General features: G+C 33.9%; 1 protein-coding gene across 1 annotated transcript; it reads left to right on the top strand.

Annotated features, from left to right (window-relative positions):
- Positions 1-5,689: 5,689 nt before the first annotated feature.
- On the top strand, positions 5,690-18,327 carry LOC141660636 (dynamin-2A-like). The gene is made up of 22 exons (XM_074467627.1): positions 5,690-6,000; positions 7,028-7,078; positions 7,159-7,279; positions 7,417-7,506; positions 8,463-8,524; positions 8,684-8,798; positions 8,902-9,244; positions 9,662-9,809; positions 10,039-10,140; positions 10,233-10,352; positions 10,827-10,910; positions 11,039-11,166; positions 12,894-12,978; positions 13,126-13,264; positions 14,128-14,204; positions 14,857-14,913; positions 15,948-16,092; positions 16,243-16,391; positions 16,707-16,820; positions 16,909-16,976; positions 17,299-17,468; positions 17,804-18,327. The coding sequence occupies exons 1-22, from the start codon at positions 5,866-5,868 to the stop codon at positions 18,025-18,027; spliced, it is 2,727 nt and encodes a 908-aa protein (XP_074323728.1). The 5' UTR covers positions 5,690-5,865; the 3' UTR covers positions 18,028-18,327.
- Positions 18,328-18,931: the final 604 nt, after the last annotated feature.

Below are 18,931 nucleotides of genomic sequence, written 5' to 3' on the forward strand. Positions count from 1 at the left end.
TATTTCTGAACACTCATTTTGTGCCAACAACTGATCTGTACTTTGGTCTTGGCACTAGGGTCCAGACTTAATTTCTTTCAAATTTATTTAACTTTTCCTGCATTTCTTGCACCCAATCAGCATCTTGCAGAGCTTCTTCCACTTTCTTTGGTTCAGTCTGAGATAGAAAAGAGTGATAGAGACATTCATTTGATGTTGCACTTCTAGTTTTGACACCTACTTCAGGATCTCCAATAATTAAGTCAGGTGTATGTGATTTGGTCCACTTCCTTGCAGATTGAAGCTGACTTCTAGAACTGGATCCTCCCCCATGATCCATGCTATCTCCATCAGCATTTTCTGATGCTCCCCCTGTAATTATGCTCTATGAGACTTTGGAATTTGACTTGGAACCTTCAGGATTTGAAGTATCAGAGCTTCCAGAATTATCAGAATTTGGCTCATCAGAACTTGAAGAGCTAGTGACAGGTTCTGATACTTCTTAAGAGTCTTGAGATGTGGTAGGATTTCCAGCTTACTCCCCCTGGACAGGTGCATTTTCTTTTGGAGTTGTTACCACAGATTCAATGACATCAGTACTTACAGGATCAGAGTTTAAGTCATCAGAATTTACAGAATCATAATTTAAGTTTTCATTTTCAAATCTCAGCTGATCGTGATCATTGAAATCTTCAAGTCCAGTAATCTTCTTATCATCAAAAAAATACATTGATAGATTTCATGACAACCCTTGTTCTTAAATTGTAGACTCTGAAGGCTTTTGTGGAAAGTGGATATCCAACAGCTTTTAGATCAAAATTTGACAGCTGCTCAGGATGAGTCTTAAGAACAAAACACTTGCAACCAAATACATGAAAGTATTTCAGATTTGGCTTCTTTTTCTTCACCATCTCATATGGTGTTTTTCCTTGCTTGTTTATGAGTGTTGCATTCTGTGTAAAACAAGCAGTCTGCACAGCTTCAACCCAAAAGTAGGTTGGCAGCTTTGCTTCATCAAGCATAGTTCGTGCAGCTTCAATGAGAGTCATGTTCTTTCTTTCTACAACTCCATTTTGCTGTGGAGTTCCAGGTGCAGAAAATTCCTGTTTGATTCCATGCTCTTTGCAAAACTCTTCCATGATTGAATTCTTGAACTCAGGGCCATTATCACTTCTTATAATTTTAACAGAATCTTTGACCAACTTATCCAGCTGTCTGACATGATCAGTTAGAGTAAATGCAGTTTCATTCTTCTTGTGCAAGAAGTACACCCAAGTGTACCTTGTGAACTCATCCACTATAACCATAACATATTTCTTCTTTGTAATAGACATGACATTGACTGGATCAAATAGATCAACATGTAGTAGGTGATAAGGCTCAAGAATTGATGACTCGGTTTTGCTCTTGAAAGAAGATTTTCTTTATTTTGCCTTTTGACATGAATCACAAAGGGCATCAGGAGCAAATACTGATTTTGGCAGTCCTCTTACAAGATCTTTCTTTACAAGCTCATTTATGTTGTTGAAGTTTAAATGAGAGAGTCTTTTGTGCCAATTCCAGCTTTCTTCAATTGATGCTCTACTCAACAGACAAACTGCAGAACCATCAGAACTTGTTGAAATCTAGCTTCATAAATGTTACCATGCCTGTAACCTTTCAAAACCACTTTGCTTGTAGAATTGCTTACAACTTCACAGTGTTCTTCAAAGAATTCCACATGATAACCTCTGTCACATATTTGACTCACACTCAACAGATTGTGTTTAAGTCTTGAGACAAGAGCTACTGATTCAATGATGACATTCCCAAGATTAATATTGCCACATCCCAGAGTTTTTCCCATGTTGCCATCTCCATAAGAAACTCATGGGCCAGCTTTCTCCACAAAGTCTGAGAGCAGGGCTTTGTTGACATTCCTTATTTCTTTCAGCTTATGCTTAAGCTTCTTTCTTTGTCATTAAGCCTATGTTGACTTCAGTTGGTTTATACTATTATAATTTGTCAGAAGTTGACTTCTCCTGAGCTTCTGTCACAGACTCTCTCATCTTTTCAGAATCAGACTTTACAGTTTTAGCTACAAAATTAACATGATTTACCTTTGGCTTAACAGTTTGTTTAACAATAATTGACTCAATTTGTTCAGTTCCTTTTTCACTTTTATCATCTCCATAACCTAAGCCCTCTTTCCAGTTTCCACTACTTAATAAATTCTGAGTTGTTCAGCCAGAGTTAGTCCAAGTTTTGATAATCTTTTTTTTTCTAATTCAGTTTTTAGAGATTTATTCAATTTTAGCAATTCATCTCTAACATAAAAAGCATAATCTCTTTCTTTCTGAGTTTGATGGAACATAACTAACTTTTTTTCTAAATAATCATTCCTTTTCCTAAAAGCAAGATTTTCAGAAGTTAATCTTTCACATGTTAAAGTTTGATCTCTGTAGCTAATAAACATGATTTTAAGATATAATTTCAACTCAGTAATATCATCAGTATGAAAGGCATAAGTTGTTTGAGGTACCTTTAATTCAGCAGTTTCAGGGCTGCCATCAGCATTTGCCATTAAAACATGATTCACCTCATCTTCAGAATCTGAAGAGTCTGTCCAGCTTTTCTTCTTTGTGACAAGTGCCTTGCCTTTGTCACTCTTTCATTTCTTACAATCAGGAGATATGTGGCCTCTTTAACCACAATTGTAGCATTTGACATTTGAGTTGTCTCCTCTTTCAGACTTTGCACTTTTGCCTTCATACTTTCTGAACCCTTTCTTATCAGTACTTCCACCTTTCTTGGAAAACTTCTTTCCCCTTCTGAATTTCTTTTAGGCTATCTTTGTGATACCCTTCACCATAAGAGCACACAATTTCATCATCTCTTCATCAACATCTATTTCAGGTAAACTTTCAGTTTCTGAATCATCATCATCATAACTTGATGATTCTGAATCAGACTTTGTGATGCGAGCTTTTTCTTTGCCTTTCTTTGAGATAGCCACTTTGGGGAATTCCTCCTCAGGCTTAAGAGCAACTGTCCTTGACTTTCTCCCATATCTCTTGCTTCTTTGATCCATCTCAAGTTCATAAGTCTTGAGCATACCATAAATTTCATCAAGAGTAGTTTCATCAAGAGCATAGTTGTCTCTTATAGTAGTAGACTTCAAATCTCAACTTTCAGGAAGAGCTAAAGGGAATTTTAGATTTGAATCTTCAAGATCATATTCCTTGTCCACCACTGACAGATCATTCAAGAGTTTGCAAACCTGTCGTATAAGTCAGTTAATGACTCATCACCTTTTGAATCAAAGTGCTCATACTCTTGAGTGATTATATTCCTCCTGTTCTTCTTGATTGCATCAGTTCCCTGGCATCTTGTCTCCAAAGTATCCCATATCTCCTTTGCAGTCTTGCAATGAATTACCCTGTTTGACATGACATTATCAATGACACTATGCAACAAATGCCTTACCTTTGCATCCTTGGAAATGGATGAGATATCTTTAGCTGTATACTCACTTTTCTCCTTTGGTATGGTCTTTGCTGGCTGATCTGCAACTACAACAAAGAGTTGGTTGGCTTATGCGGTCCTTCATTAATTCTGTCAAGGTATTCTGGATCTGTAGCTTCCAGAAACATAGTCATATTCACTTTCCATATGGGATACTCAGAAGGTCTCAGTATGGGAACCCTAATAGTCACATATCGACTGTGGGTTTGAGTCTTTTGAGTTTCTTCAGTTTTAGTGGGCTTGGTTGGATTTTCTGCTTCTTCAGACATGATTGTTTTGGATCTTTACTGTATGTGTGTTAACAAACAGGCTCTGATACCAATTGTTAGATCACACAACACTGTAAAAGGGGGTTGAATACAGTGTTTAATACAATCAAATCGATTTCGAACACAAGTAACAGTAAACAGATATATTCAATATAATAAACTCCGTTACAATGGAACTGTTCTCTCTCAGTGATGAACAAATATCACGAGAGCTGCTAGGTTACAATGTATGATCTTCTCGATAATGATAACACATACAGTGTAAACCTATATATGTGTTTATATAGTACACAGTTACAAGATAACTTCTAATTGATATGTAATATAATTCCGTCTCATAAATTATATCAATCAGATATCTTATACAATTCTTTCAGTCCTCTAACTCTTTCCATGCATATCTTCTTTTGTATTAGTCTCGATATTCTTTCCTGTAAATTAGCTTCATTCCTTAACTGTAAGTCCTCTCGTACTTAAGTTCTCATATCCATCTTCTGATATTTATCTTCTGATAATCTAAGTTCTGATATCCTTAAGTTCCGACTTCCAGTAAATACTGATTTCAGTAAGTACTGATATTTCCGTTAAGATCTGAAAACTAAACATTAAACATATTAGACATGACATCTTAAATATATCTAACATTTTCGATAACATACTATGTAATTTTTTTTTTGTCAAAATTTGGTCAATTTGACCGTAAAAAATCAAACAAGACAGATAAATTGGGAGGGAGGGAGTATAAAACTTCCTCGATAAACTTTACAAGTCTTCTTCGATAAACTTTACAAGTCTTCCTGATTAAATTTCTTTTTTAAGAAGTTGTGCAAGTCTTCCTCAGCAAGATTTGAGAGACTTACTCGATACATTTTAACAATCACTTTATATTTATTCAAATATTTTAACATATTGAATATTTTTCTTTCGAGCAAGTAATATTTTCATAATAATATGTAAGAAAAATTTACTTTTGAGCAAATGATCTTTTCTTTTCATAATAAGAACATGTAAGAAAAAACTTTTTCAAAATCTTGGTGAATGAATTTTTTAGAGGTCGTTTGGTAATTTTGGCGTGGTCGTCCCTGAATCCCACATATATTTTTTTTTCGTTTTATGTTTTCCCCTAAAAACACCCGTGAAAACAAATTATTAACTACTACAACAAATTAACTGAAACACGTAACAACACCGAGCTCATATACCTTAAACATCTAAAAAACATAATAGTTTAAAAATATACTAAAATATATATTATGAAGAAGAAAAATTTAATTTTAGTTTATGAAATAAAATAAAATAAAACAAAAAAGTTTAGTTTATTAGGAAAAATATGAAATTAAATAATATTAAAAGTTTGTAGAAATATGGAATGATGAAAAAATAGTATTAATAAAAATATTTATATAAATAATTTATAAAGCACCAATGCATTTCACGAGTATAAATTTTTATAAATTTAATCTAAAATTATGGTTCTCCGCTACTGTGTGTAGTACCCATTACCAAAATTTAATTTAAACTCAAAATGACCAAATTTGCATAATTTCTAATTCATCATAAATCATATTTATCTTTATTATCTATTTCCCTAATTAACACCACTTATTTATACGCATCCAAATCATAATAAAGTAAATACTATCATATATTTGGACAACTCTATTTGTGCATGCTTTATTATTTATCATAATTTACACTAATATTTTAATTAATAACTAAATATTACTTGCATATTATATAGTGCATGATTATAGAGTTATAGAAAATGATTATAGAAATCGGTTAATTTTTTTTAAATATTATTTAAAAATTGTTTAAAAAATATGATCGATTCATTAAATTTCCGATAAATAGCGGATAAATATAAATCAAGGGATTCTACCGATTAGTAACGATAACAGTAAGACGGAGCTATATATCTTCCTCACAACAACTCTCTTAATTAAACAGCTTTTCGATTGCCATTTGCCATAATAACATTAATACACACAGACCTACATACATAAAATTACCTATACATCTCTCCTCTAAGTCTAAATCACATTTATAATCCATTTACAACACACACATTTATATACACATTGATTTGTTTGATTAAATTATTGATTAATCAATGGAAGCGATTGAAGAATTAGAGCAATTATCCGATTCAATGCGCCAAGCTTCTGCGGTGCTCGCCGATGAAGACGTTGATGAAAACTCGCGTCGTCAATCCACGTTTCTTAATGCGGTTGCGCTCGGCATTACGGTGAGGTTTCATCGCTTTTATCGTGATTTTTGTTGATTAGCGTATTGTGTTTTGTTATGCGGATCTCTCTATTAGTTTTTATTTGTTTTTGCAGTTATTAGGTTTTGTTTAGGTGCGTTTCCGTGTATTCGAGCTTCGTATTAACTGCATTGTGTATTCGAGCTGAGTATGAGCTGCATTTTGGTGTTTTTTTAGATTAGTATTCTTGTGCGTGCCTTTTAGTGTATTCGAGTTTAGTTTTAGTTGAATTGTGGAGCTTAGGTATAGGTGTATCGTGTTGTATTTGAGATTAGTATAGGTGCATTTTGGTGTATTCGAGCTGAGTATTAGGTGCATTTTGGTGTGTTTGTAGTGCAACTTTTCTATGCATACTTATGTTAGGTTATTGTGTTTTGTTATGTGGGTCTCTCGATTAGTTGTCTTTTGTTGATTTATTTGTTTTTGTCGTTATTAGTTTTGGGTGCATTGCGGTGTATTCGAGCTTAGTTTAATCATAAGTAAAAAGATAAATTTCCTGTGATAACATCTAATGGTAACAATTAATTATTAAGGGGCATGAATGATGCTGATGAGAAGGTTAGCGTACTGTTTGTAATACTAATTTACGTGCAATTTTTCTATACATCCTTAATTTTAGCATATTGTTATGTTGTCTTCATGTATCGCGCATAGTTAGATTTAGGTCGGTGTATAAATGTCGGGATGCAGGTGAGCATGTAGACTGTAATTGAATGTTGCAGTATTAGTTGTAGTGGTAGGTTTTATATTATTATACTTAAATCGCTTTAATCCATTATTTGAACTTAAATGTCTATTTGATTACTCTGATCATAGTTGATATTCAGTTTCCACAATTAAAATTGATTGTGTAATTCTGTCTCCCTGGCTTTTGCGGTCATAATTACTTGCTGTGATGCGTATTCTCTTTATAAGTTTTGTTGTCCATATATCATTACAATTTCTTCTAATTATTGCGGGGCATCTTCTGCTATGAATGTACTATATTCTAATTGTTGGGTATTTTTAGGGTGCAGGTAAATCAGCTGTGTTGAACAGTCTAATAGGACATCCTGCTTTGGTAATTTTACCAGTCTCGACCTTCTTCTTTTTTGTCTGGAACATTGTATTTACTTGAGGGTAATAATCTGAATTTGGCAGCCTACTGGTGAAGGTGGTGCTACTCGTGCTCCTATATGCATTGATCTAAAAAGGGACAATTCCCTAAGCAGCAAATCAATTGTTTTGGAGATTGACAGTAAATCTCAACAAGTGAATGCAAGTATGGTCCCCTACTACCAATCAGATCCTTTATTTTCCAACAAAGAATCGCCATCGAACTATTATTACCACAAATCTCTATGTAATAATCCCCAACTGACATTTGATCTGGTTTGTGTTGCTTTCGATCTGTTTTAGGTGCACTTAGGCGTTCCTTGCAGGATAGACTTAGCAAAATTTCAAGTAAGAGTCATGATGAAATATATTTGAAGCTTTGCACAAGCACAGGTTAGTCCGGAATAACTGTCATGTTTCTTTTGCATGTTGTAGACATGTATACAGATACAGTACCTTTTTTTAATTTAAGTAATTTAGACTTTTTCGTGCTGCACATAAGGGTATGAGAGAAAATTGAAGAGTCCGGGTAACGTAGCTCCTTGGGCTTATGATATGTAAATCTCATCTTCTTTATTAACAATTCAAGCTCCTCCCTGCACACTGCTCCAGAGTACTAACCACAAAGAAATCTTATTCAAGACTTGAAACACCTTAACAAACTGATTTAGAACAAATGACGAGTTAATAATTGAATGTCATAGATCACTTGAGAGAGAGATGATTGAAATTAACTATTAATACAATAAGTTAGATGATTAGAAATGTTGTAGATCTTATTCCAGTCCTTGTATTAGCTGTGTTTTTTTAGTTGGATCAATATATGTTCCAACTCGCAGCATATGTGATGTGGGTCAAGGCTGGGAAAGGGGAAATGCATACTTTTGTGTTCTCCGCATTAATATGTTTGACAGATCTAATAACAATGAGTTATATTCTAGACTTTGTGAACCAAGAATGAGTTTGCTTTATATGTGTGTTAATTATCTTGCAAAATAGTCCCTTATGCCATTATATAGTCTCTTTATAGCCTTAAAATGGTAATCTCTGTCACCTGCATGAAAAATTGTTGAAATATGAAATGTAATGCACTTAAACATCAAAGGATAGGACCCTTTTAAACTATTCTTCTTCTATACTTCTTGTTTCTTATGTTTGCCAACCTGGGTAAACTTTACGTGTTCTCATCTGTAGAGTGAAGCTAGTGTTTAACTTGACTTTAAATGCAGTGCCTTCTTTCGAAATTGCATTGATGTATTTGCATTAACTGATCTGTCTTGTTCTATATTTTCTGTGTACCTCAAAAATTTACTTTCTTTTGTTTTGTGATTTCAATCGTTGAAATTTAGCTCCACCACTAAAGTTGGTTGATTTGCCTGGAGTGGAAAAAGGAAATCTCGATGATTCATTGGTGAGTTTCTGCATTTGACAGTAAACTGAATCTGTTTTTTCTTGACTTGATGACTTCACTATGAAATTGCAGATGATTATAATTTTTAAAAAGTAGCACTGGTTTATTTCTTAAACGTATATTCTTGAAGTAGATTTACGATGCTTGTTTCTTTTGCAGAGCAAGTATGCAGAACGCAGTGATGCCATTCTGTTAGTTATTATACCTGCAAAACAGGCGCCAGACATATCTTCTGCTAAAGCCTTGAGAATTGCAAAGGAATTCGATGGTGAAAGTGAGTAAATTTGTAACTGACTCGTCAATTTTCTTAGGGACACAAGAAATTTGTTTTTTTTTGCATAACAACATCGGTCAAAGGTGTTGTTTCTCCATTACAGGTACCAGGACGGTTGGTGTAATTAGTAAGATAGACCAAGCCGCTTCAGATCAAAAAGTTCTTGCAGCTGTCCAGGCTCTTCTCTTGAATCAAGGACCAAGTAGTACATGTGATATTCCATGGGTTGCGTTGATTGGTCAATCTGTGTCTATAGCATCTGCACAATCAGGAAATGTCGGATCCGATGATTCACTAGAAACAGCTTGGCGTGCTGAGACTGAAAGCTTAAAATCCATATTAACCGGAGCCCCTCAGAGCAAGCTTGGCAGATTAGCTCTGGTTGAGACTCTTGCTCACCAGATACGTAATCGCATGAAAATCAGGCTCCCAAATCTCTTATCTGGGTACATCTCTTTCCCTTTTTTTCTCATTGATAAATCATATATTAAATATTATGATCTTACACATTCTTTCCCTTTTCAAAGTCATCATGTACAGCTTACTTTTATTCATACTCCTTCCTTCTCATAATGAAAATCCAATTTAAAACTAATTGCAGCTAAACATAATTATAAGTTGCAATTGTTTTTCTTTTGGTTCCTTTAATTAATATTTGTTCCTCATAAGGTGTGCAATGTTGAACATTTTTTTTGCTGAAACAGTGCAACTACATCCATAGCTCATGAACAACTGCTTAGTGCTTTCTTTCTAGGTGTTGAATATTCTAGTTTTATAGTATGTACTTAGGTACCACAAAGTTATTTCATTATTTTGTTTTATTTCTCCTTTAAGTTGATCATTTACCCTTCCTATCTTTGCAGCCTTCAAGGAAAGTCACAAGTAGTACAGGGTGAATTGGTAAGACTTGGCGAGCAAATGGTTACTAGTTCTGAAGGCACAAAAGCATTAGCGTTAGAGCTTTGCCGAGAGTTTGAGGACAGATTTCTGCAACATATTACAACCGGTGAGGTGAGTATACAATAGGAATTTCTAAAACTATGTTCTTGCGCATTATTTTGTTTCCATTGTAGCCAAACTGAATATTCTGACAATATCGATATTGGATTAGTCCTATTTGTAAATATATTCGCTCAAATGCCAATCGGCATACATTTTGAAGGTCCTCTATGCTGTGGTCGTTGTTAAGAATATAGGTTTTGACTTGGGGATTTTGCTTAGAAACTAAATTTTGATGCAGGGCAGTGGATGGAAAGTTGTTGGCTGTTTTGAGGGAAGCTTTCCTAACAGAATCAAGCAGCTTCCTTTAGACAAACACTTTGACATGAACAATGTGAAGAGGGTATGTCGTTTTCATCTTAATATGCTCTTTATCAGAATCTACGTAGTCATCTTAAGTTTTTCTAAATGATATGCAATAAATTCCTGTTTCAGGTTGTACTAGAAGCAGATGGTTATCAGCCCTACCTAATATCTCCTGAAAAAGGTTTACGGTCTTTGATAAAGGGTGTTTTAGAGCTGGCTAAAGAACCATCCCGCCTTTGTGTTGATGAGGTGCACCTTATGTTATCTATGGTTATTGGCTTCTTACACGTATTTATGTACAAAATTTTAAGTTTGACATTGGGTAATAATGGTTGCAAAGTTTTTCCAACTGCCAATATCACTCTCTTTTTCTCATCTTGTTTTGAACGTACACTAGTAAATGTTTTATTCAAACTCAATTACTTAGCTTGTTTCTTATAAAGAAAATAATTTTTTTTATTATAGCCGCGTTGCTTTTGGTTTTTTACATTAAGTAATGCTAATTTTAGTGCTACACACACACACACGCACACACACACACACATATATATAAAATCATGATAACTTAAAGGACACAATGGGTTCAATGTATTATCTTAACTTGTCATGCCACATATAGAAGCTAATTAAATGTTGAGATAAATCATAAAATAGTTATGGTTTTGCTCTTCCTATATTTTGTTCAAAGTATTTTGACAGATGTACCTGGATAAAACAATATAGGTGCACCGTGTACTAGTGGATATAGTTTCAGCTTCTGCAAATGCTACCCCGGGACTTGGAAGATATCCTCCTTTTAAGAGAGAGGTATAATTTTTCATAAAACCAATAAATATGGTAATTGTTATATGTTCAATACTTTATTATCATATCAGCAGATTTAAATTTTGAAAATTTATAATGGATGACTTGCCTGTTGTATGTCATAAATTTAGGTTGTGGCAATTGCTACTACAGCACTTGAGGGTTTTAAAAATGAATCAAAAAACATGGTTGTTGCACTTGTGGACATGGAGCGTGCATTCGTCCCACCACAACACTTCATCCGTCTTTTGCAGAGGAGGTAAGCATAACAGAAGGAAAAACCTTTGAAATTTGTTTCTTATTGGATACCAGAGTATGCTGTAAGTTATGATATTACTGGTTCGATTTGGTGTCTAGCTCAATTTATTGTTGTTAGACGTGCTAGGCGCACATCCCTTGCTACGCTTTGGTTTCATTCTTATCTTTTAAGTATCAGTATACATCAACTAAAATTTGAACACATTGTTTTAATTGTTTTCATTTTCTATAACCATTGTGAACTTAGAAACTTAGATTATAATAACCATTATATTTTTTTTATTAAATCCTTGTATTACTTCAATTATATTGAATAATATATTTTTAAACTTATTTACTGTTATTTTGTGATTAATTAGTGAATAAAGTCTTGTCATTAGGGACCACTGGTTGATGTATACCATATATATCTTTTTTCAGTAATTATTTTGTTCTTTTACAAAATTATAACTTATTTATCTTCATTAAATTATTAAATCATTTGTTCAACCAAACAAAACATAACCAGCATCTACTACTCGTAGAAACAAAGCATTAAGAGAGTAAATTGCATGCAGACCGTACGTCTACTTTCAAGGCATTGTTTGACTACGTTCTCCAATTAGTTTGATGATCTTGTTCTTTGATCCTGCTCATTTTAATTAGAGGAGAGAGGCTCACCGAGGTGCAAGGCCCTGAAAAGTGGGAAAAGTTTCAAAGATATCTACATATATAATCACCATTACATACATAGAACTAATTTATAGAATTCCAAACGCGCAAATGCAACTTTAATTGCTGAAAGTAGCAAGAGTAAAGTACAACATCGTCAAACTCTTATTGATTTATAAAGTTAAACAGATTTATGATATAATGAAAATACGTATTCCGGTACAAGTTATTATCGTCGCATAAATGTGCACACTCCCAATTTTGTTCTTTGAATATATGCATCGATGATCTGTCTTAAATAACTACAGGAACTATGTTTGTTGCCAATTATATAACAAAAGCGGAGTTTAAGAATATGTTATTCTGCAAATATCATAATTTAAAGTTGAGTTTATGAACATGTTATTCTACAATTATTATAATTTAAGATATTATAAATTGATAGTAAACTAAATTAAGATTGAATAATAATAAAAATAAATTTTAAAATGTTTATAATGTATGGAATTTTTTTAAAATTAATATTATGATGAATTATAAAATTTGAGTCCTCGATAGTTGTAGAATTAAGAGGAAAATGTTCCAAGTAATATAATAGTTGATCTAAATTAAAATAATTATAGGAGTATAGCACGGACAAAAAATTAAATTAGTAATACAGTTTTTAAAAACATTAAATAAAATTTCAGCTTTTTTTAATTAAAACTTACTTTTTGAACCTCACACCTCTTTGAAGCCGTTGCGCCCTGCCCCACAAATAATGTGTTCCGACGTATGCTTTAACAAAACTGATTTTGCTACCATCTCGAATTCAGTAAGAATAAGTATTTAAACTATTACCCATGAATTTGAATTATCATTTATTTGTACGTGGTAACGTGTATAATAGTGCATATGTATATTAAAGTTTCGTACATAAGTATGTAAAGTTTTACAGCTTTCTTGCCTTTAAATAAACTGAATTAAATGTTTTTATATTTATTGACCATTGCTTATAAAGGTTTCTTATTTGATTCACCCTATGTTCTAAGTTGTACTTCAAACATTGTCCTTTCATAATGGAGTTAACATTACCAGGATGGAGAGGCAGAGGCGTGAAGATGAGCTAAAATATCGATCTTCTAAGAAGGCGGTTGACGCAGAACAGTCAATACTAAATAGAGTAAATCACAATCTTTTCTTGATCTTTAAGCCGTTGTTTATTGATTTAAGAAAATGAATTACTTGGTCTCGATTATGATTTGGTTTAGAAAGTAAGGACTTGTATAATTTAAAAAGTATTATAAACATTCTTTTATGATAAATGAAGGCGACGAGCCCTCAAACAGGTCAGCAGCAATCTGGGGGAACCTTAAAATCAATGAAGGATAAACAGGGCCAGTCAGAAAAGGATCCACAAGAGGGACCAGTCTTGAAAACTGCTGGCCCTGAAGGGGAGATAACAGCAGGTTTGTGCAGATTTAGTACCTTCAACAATTATACTAATTATTATGCATATCCACTTTGTGGTTCTGAAAATGTGTATAGAGTACCATAAAGATGCCCGGAGTAACAGAGTAAAATTAGTAGGGTACAGCTATAATATCTGTTATGTGTCTATACTACTTCGACAAATCTACAAAGAATTTTTTGGAATCTTTGCAGTGTTGGGGAGAATTAGACAAAGATTAAGAAGGAATAGATAAGAATTTAGAAAAGTTGTACAAATTAATTATCATATCAAAAGATTAGCAGTGGTGCACTTTTCTTGCATCCAATCCTTTCAGAAAACTGAAGGCCCTAATCTAGCATACAGTTAAGATCTAATTAGCGAGCTCTACCTACTAATTTCTGGCATGTGTTTTCCGGTAACTACTAATGTCCTCATGAATGCTGACAATGTGTTTCTTTTCCTTGTATATTTTTGTGAGGCCGGGTGCAACTACTTTATGTTCTTGAATAAACTCAAAAAAGTGGGATATACAAGATCTACAGATCTTTTACCGGTATTTTTTGACAGCATTTTCACCTCAGCTCAAATATTTTGGTATTTCATACTGTTTTGGAAGACACCCGCTTGAATGTATATCTGTTCAATGAGGGTAAAGTTGAGCCTTTAATTTAGTGGCTGAAAACTTGTTTTCTGTTGAACATGCCGTGTCCTCTTTAGAGCGTTGGTTTGGTTTCTTATCATAGTGTCAATATTTATGTAGATGCAAAATTGTTAGTATATTCTGTAAGCATGTGCTGTGTGCAGCTTATCTTGTGTTGATTAGCATATTCTGTATGCATTTGCAACTTATTTTACTTTTGTTATTTTTTGCCGTTGAAGGATTTTTATTGAAGAAGAGTGGAAAAGCTAGTGGGTGGAGTAAGAGATGGTTTGTTTTGAACGAAAAGACCGGAAAAGTAAGTATATGGTTTATCAGTTACCAGTTTTATATACTGAGGGTAAATCTAGATATTCATTTGGATCTTCAATAAATTATATCAAATCTTAACCCCTAAAAGGATGATTTTTTACTTTCTATATTAAAGTTTGCCTTGCCCAAGAGGCCCTTTTTCTTATAAATTCAATTTTGAGAATTAGCACAGTAAGATGGATATAATTGAAGGAAATGCTTAATTTGAATTTCGAATTATTGTTAGATTTGTCTGCCAGAAACCTTTTTAATTTTTGAAAACGGACTATGATTAGGAATACAATCATTCTGACGGTGAGGGAGTGTGATGAATGCTAAATTTCTTTTTCGTTTACTTTTCCAGAATTTTCGACACTCTCCTTTTCACGTTTGTTATTTGCATTTCTAACCATCAATGATTGGCTGTGAAGACATGATATATCTGCCGGTTATTATTGTAATAAACTTTAGAAACATATCCATAAAAGAGTCGTGATTTTTTTTTCCTATCTTGTTTTGTCAAGTAGTTGTGTGAATATCATATCTTAATTCATTTAAAAATTTCTTTTAATTGTTTTTTCAATTGCAAATGTAGCTTTATACATTGCTTACAGATGATATGTTTTGATAGACTATCTGATGTTATCCTTATTTTGCAGCTTGGGTACACTAAAAAACAAGAAGAACGACACTTTCGCGGGGTCATTAATTTGGAGGTATGATCAAATGTTTTAATTTAGATTTGAATGAGTTTTTTCGTTTATTTGTGTAATTTTCTGCAGAACTACCTACTGCATTGAATTAGATAATTATTTTCTTATTGGATTGACTTCTAAATGTTATTTTATAATGATGTATTTAGGAATACATCTAGACTATTATCATGTTGCAGCCTTGCTGGTAATTACTACACCTCCATTACCAAAGGTGTTACTGGTGGATAATTATCTGTTAAATTGACGCCCACTAGAGTTTTCATGCGAGTAACAAACCTTGGGCCATCTTTAATACCTAAGAGTAGAAGTTGGTTAGAATTGATTTTTATGTTAAATGAGCCTAATGGCATCCTTTTGAGGACAAAGGAGTACTTTTATGTTCATGAAGACATATTTAAGTCCATGGTTTAACACAGCCATTACTCTTAAGCCCTGCTATCAAGTTCTTTAAGTGTGGAAGATGGAGGAATGTAAGAGAAAGTAAATGAAGGGGAGTGTAATGAGTTTTACTCATTTGATCCCAAGTTTAAAAAATATGGAGCGAAACTACTTATATTTGTGTGCTCCCAAGTTGGAAGGAAAGCATATACATGACTGACAAATTACAATTTTGTCCTTATATAATAAAAAGTGATAATTTCGGTAGTAAGGGTTTATATTTAATATTTTAAGTGTTTTTATTTCCCCTACTAGCTTTTATTTGTGTTATCCACTTTCGGAGTGAAAGTTTTGGAAGGAGAGCATATACAAATTCTCATTCATCTTCACTTGCTTTCCTTTTTTAAAAAATTGGGAGCACGAATATGAATGCAATTTTCTTTTTATCTGTGTTCCCCCCTCTTTAGAACTTAGGAACAGGGTGTTGGAAACAGCTTGGCTCATTTCCTGACCGCCGCTTTGGAAAGTTTACTTTTTGATAGAATGTTTTTTGAGATTGGTGCATATGTCCTCAATTAGAATTTCATTTTCCGTATTTCAGTGAATTTCCTAATGACACATGTGAAAGCTGATATGATTTTATGCAAATAAATTAGGATTGTATCATTGACGATGGTTCCGAGGAAGAAGAAGCCCCCTCGAAAAGTTCCAAGAATAAAAAAGCTAATGGGCCAGATGCTGATATGCCCAATCTTGTATTTAAGATAACAAACAAGGTTGCATATAAGACTGTGTTAAAAGGTGATATATTTGTATGACCTATAAACACACACATACTGGCAAAATGATTTGATGTATGTATGTATATGTGTGTGTATATTTGCATAATTATATTATATTCAAATTTTAGCTTCCAAGCTGATTATTGTTTAAATTATATTTATTGTACAGCTCAAAGTGATGTAATATTGAAAGCCGAGAGTATGGCGGAGAAGGTTGAGTGGTTGAAGAAACTAAGAAATGTGATTGGCGCTACAGGAGGAATAGTTAAGGGTGAATTTAGTGTTCCCATGCGGCAAAGTCTCTCTGATGGTTCTCTTGTGAGTGAAAGTAGGCTGCAAGTGTTTTCAACTATAATTCTACTATTATGTTGTAATAATGTGTCTTCATTCTGCTTTTGTACATATTCTTCCGTTCTTGACCGGGCTAGTTTTCTAGTAGCTGCAATCAAATTTCCTTGTCTCAAGAGACTTCTGATTTTTTTTTTATAGTTTTATTAGTTTTTTTTGCTAAGTAGTTTTATTAGTTATTTAAGGGTGATGAGACTAATTTTCTGGGTTCACAAGATCTGTGGCCAGTCCTATTAAGTATTTATCTCTCCACTTGATAAAAATCAACCTTCTTGTCCAATGTAGGATGGGATGTCCAGAAAACCCGCAGATCCGGAAGAGGAACTTAGATGGATGTCCCAAGAAGTTCGTGGTTATGTTGAAGCTGTTTTAAACAGTCTTGCTGCCAATGTTCCAAAGGTCTTTTTATTCCCTAATTGTGCTTTTAGTATGTTGTTCTTTGCTAGATATCTGACTCACTGTATCTATTGATCCGTCTGTTTTGCAGGCTGTTGTTCTTTGTCAAGTGGAAAAAGCTAAAGAAGACATGCTGAATAAGCTTTATAGTTCTATAAGGTGAGCAATTTGTTCTTGTACATTACCTACTCAGAGTAATATATTTCATAGTCTCTCTTACTTGCTGCATCTTTTGGTGAAAAGACTGAAGGTGAGATGCTTAAATATGTGAACTGGTAAATTTAAAATTTTCCAAAATTCCATCTATTTAAACCAGGCAACAATCTTAGTGTTTTTATACTTGTAGTGTAAAACAGTCGGCCTTACATCATCTCCTCCGAATAGATTCTTAATTAAATTATTACTTTGCAGCCACCACCTTTAACTTGTTCCATTGAAGTTTGTTTGGTTGAATTAATTCTAATTTTTTACGAACTAATAGTTCCCAGAGCAATGCAAAAGTTGAAGAACTGCTGATGGAGGACAAGAATGTAAAACAAAGGAGGGAGCGTTATCAGAAACAATCCTCACTGCTCTCAAAGCTTACCAGGAAACTCAGTGTTCATGATAACCGAGCAGCTGCAGCCTCCACCTTGTCAGATGATACATCAGGTAGTGATGCGTGATTCTCTAGTCTAGACTCTTGACATATGTAGCACTGCTGCCAACACTCATAGGTTGATATATTAAACACCTATAGAATGAAATGCACATCGTCAGCTCGGAATTTGGTATTTTAATATCTTGTTCTAATTACCTTTAAAAGCAAATTGTGCAGCTTCTAGGTTTTTTTTTCCAGTTTCTAGTATATGCTTATAGCATACATTACAAATACTTTTTTTGAAGATAAGCAGTTCAAAGCACACCACTTGCAGCATTATATTATTGTTCAGATATATTTAAAGGTATGTCTTTGCACAAGTAATTGTATGTTATATCCTTGGCAGAGAGCAGTGCAATAAGCAGTGGGTCCTCGTCAGGTGACGATTGGAGATCTGCTTTTGATGCGGCTGGCAATGGGAGATCAGACTCCTTCGGTAATGGTCACAGTCGTCGATACAGTGATCCTTCACAAAATAATGACAGCGGCCCTGGCTCAAGTAGTGGTCGGCGGACACCCAATCGATTGCCACCTGCACCGCCCTCATCTGGTTCTGGTTATAGATTTTAAACAATGCGTCATTTTAGTTCATACATTATTGCATTCTAGGTGTTTCCTGCTCTCCGTTGAGTTCTTTTTGAACTCATATCATGCCGTAGTAGTCTTTTTAGAAGACTTGCCACACACCTCGTATATATACCTTGCAGAATAGTATCATCGACCCTATGGTTGCAATGTTTTGTTTCCCCAGTTTTGACCAGTAAACTCAAATCTGCACCATGGGCTTAGAATAGGAACAGGAAATAGGTCAAGGGACATTTTCTGTATTACGGTGGAAAGCACTCAAATTTTTATCCAATTATTCTTTTACCCGTGTTTTGAGAAAGGAGTGTGATGATATAATTGCACCTATTTGAAATAACCAGATATTTATCAATTCGTGGTTATACACCACTAATAATTTAGTCATCAAGAGACAGGAGCACACCAATATACAAAAAAAAATCCAAAAAAGTCGAGACTGTTGCTTCAGTAATTTGCAAGAAAGTAACTGTGCTGAGCCTTGTATGTTTTTGTATTCTTGTTTCTTTTTCCGTCTATGAATTATTATTGTCAGAATAAACTGCAAAGATGAAATCTCTGTCGATTAAATTTTGCAATAATAATTGTTTCATATATCAAAGCCAACGCATAGCTAGGTCGTGAAAGAGGCCCATGTCTAAGCCATGGCGCAGGGGTTGTTGAGAAGCCTCTGAGCTAAAGAGTCGTAACCTTTTCATGGCCACGGGGCATTGGAGGGGATAGATTCATTATTCACTAGGCTGTGTTCGAAAGTTTGATTCACTAGTAGGTGTTTAATGAACTTGCCCGATTGACGCCCGATTTTTCCATCACTTCCACGTGTCGAAAACTTTATCATAACTTAACCCAAGTATATTGTTTTACATATAAATTCTTAAATAAAAGAATAGTA

Source organism: Apium graveolens, chromosome 1 (assembly GCF_009905375.1).
Source record: "Apium graveolens cultivar Ventura chromosome 1, ASM990537v1, whole genome shotgun sequence".
NCBI classification, from domain to species: Eukaryota; Viridiplantae; Streptophyta; class Magnoliopsida; order Apiales; family Apiaceae; genus Apium; species Apium graveolens.

What these genes read in the sequence shown, in the direction of transcription:
- LOC141660636 (XM_074467627.1), top strand. Translation starts at nt 5,866, where the DNA reads ATGGAAGCGATTGAAGAATTAGAGCAATTATCCGATTCAATGCGCCAA. An exon ending in GAAATCTCGATGATTCATTG is followed by an intron (nt 8,525 to 8,683) that starts GTGAGTTTCTGC and finishes TTTCTTTTGCAG; the next exon opens with AGCAAGTATGCAGAACGCAG. An exon ending in AAGCTTTATAGTTCTATAAG is followed by an intron (nt 16,977 to 17,298) that starts GTGAGCAATTTG and finishes ACGAACTAATAG; the next exon opens with TTCCCAGAGCAATGCAAAAG.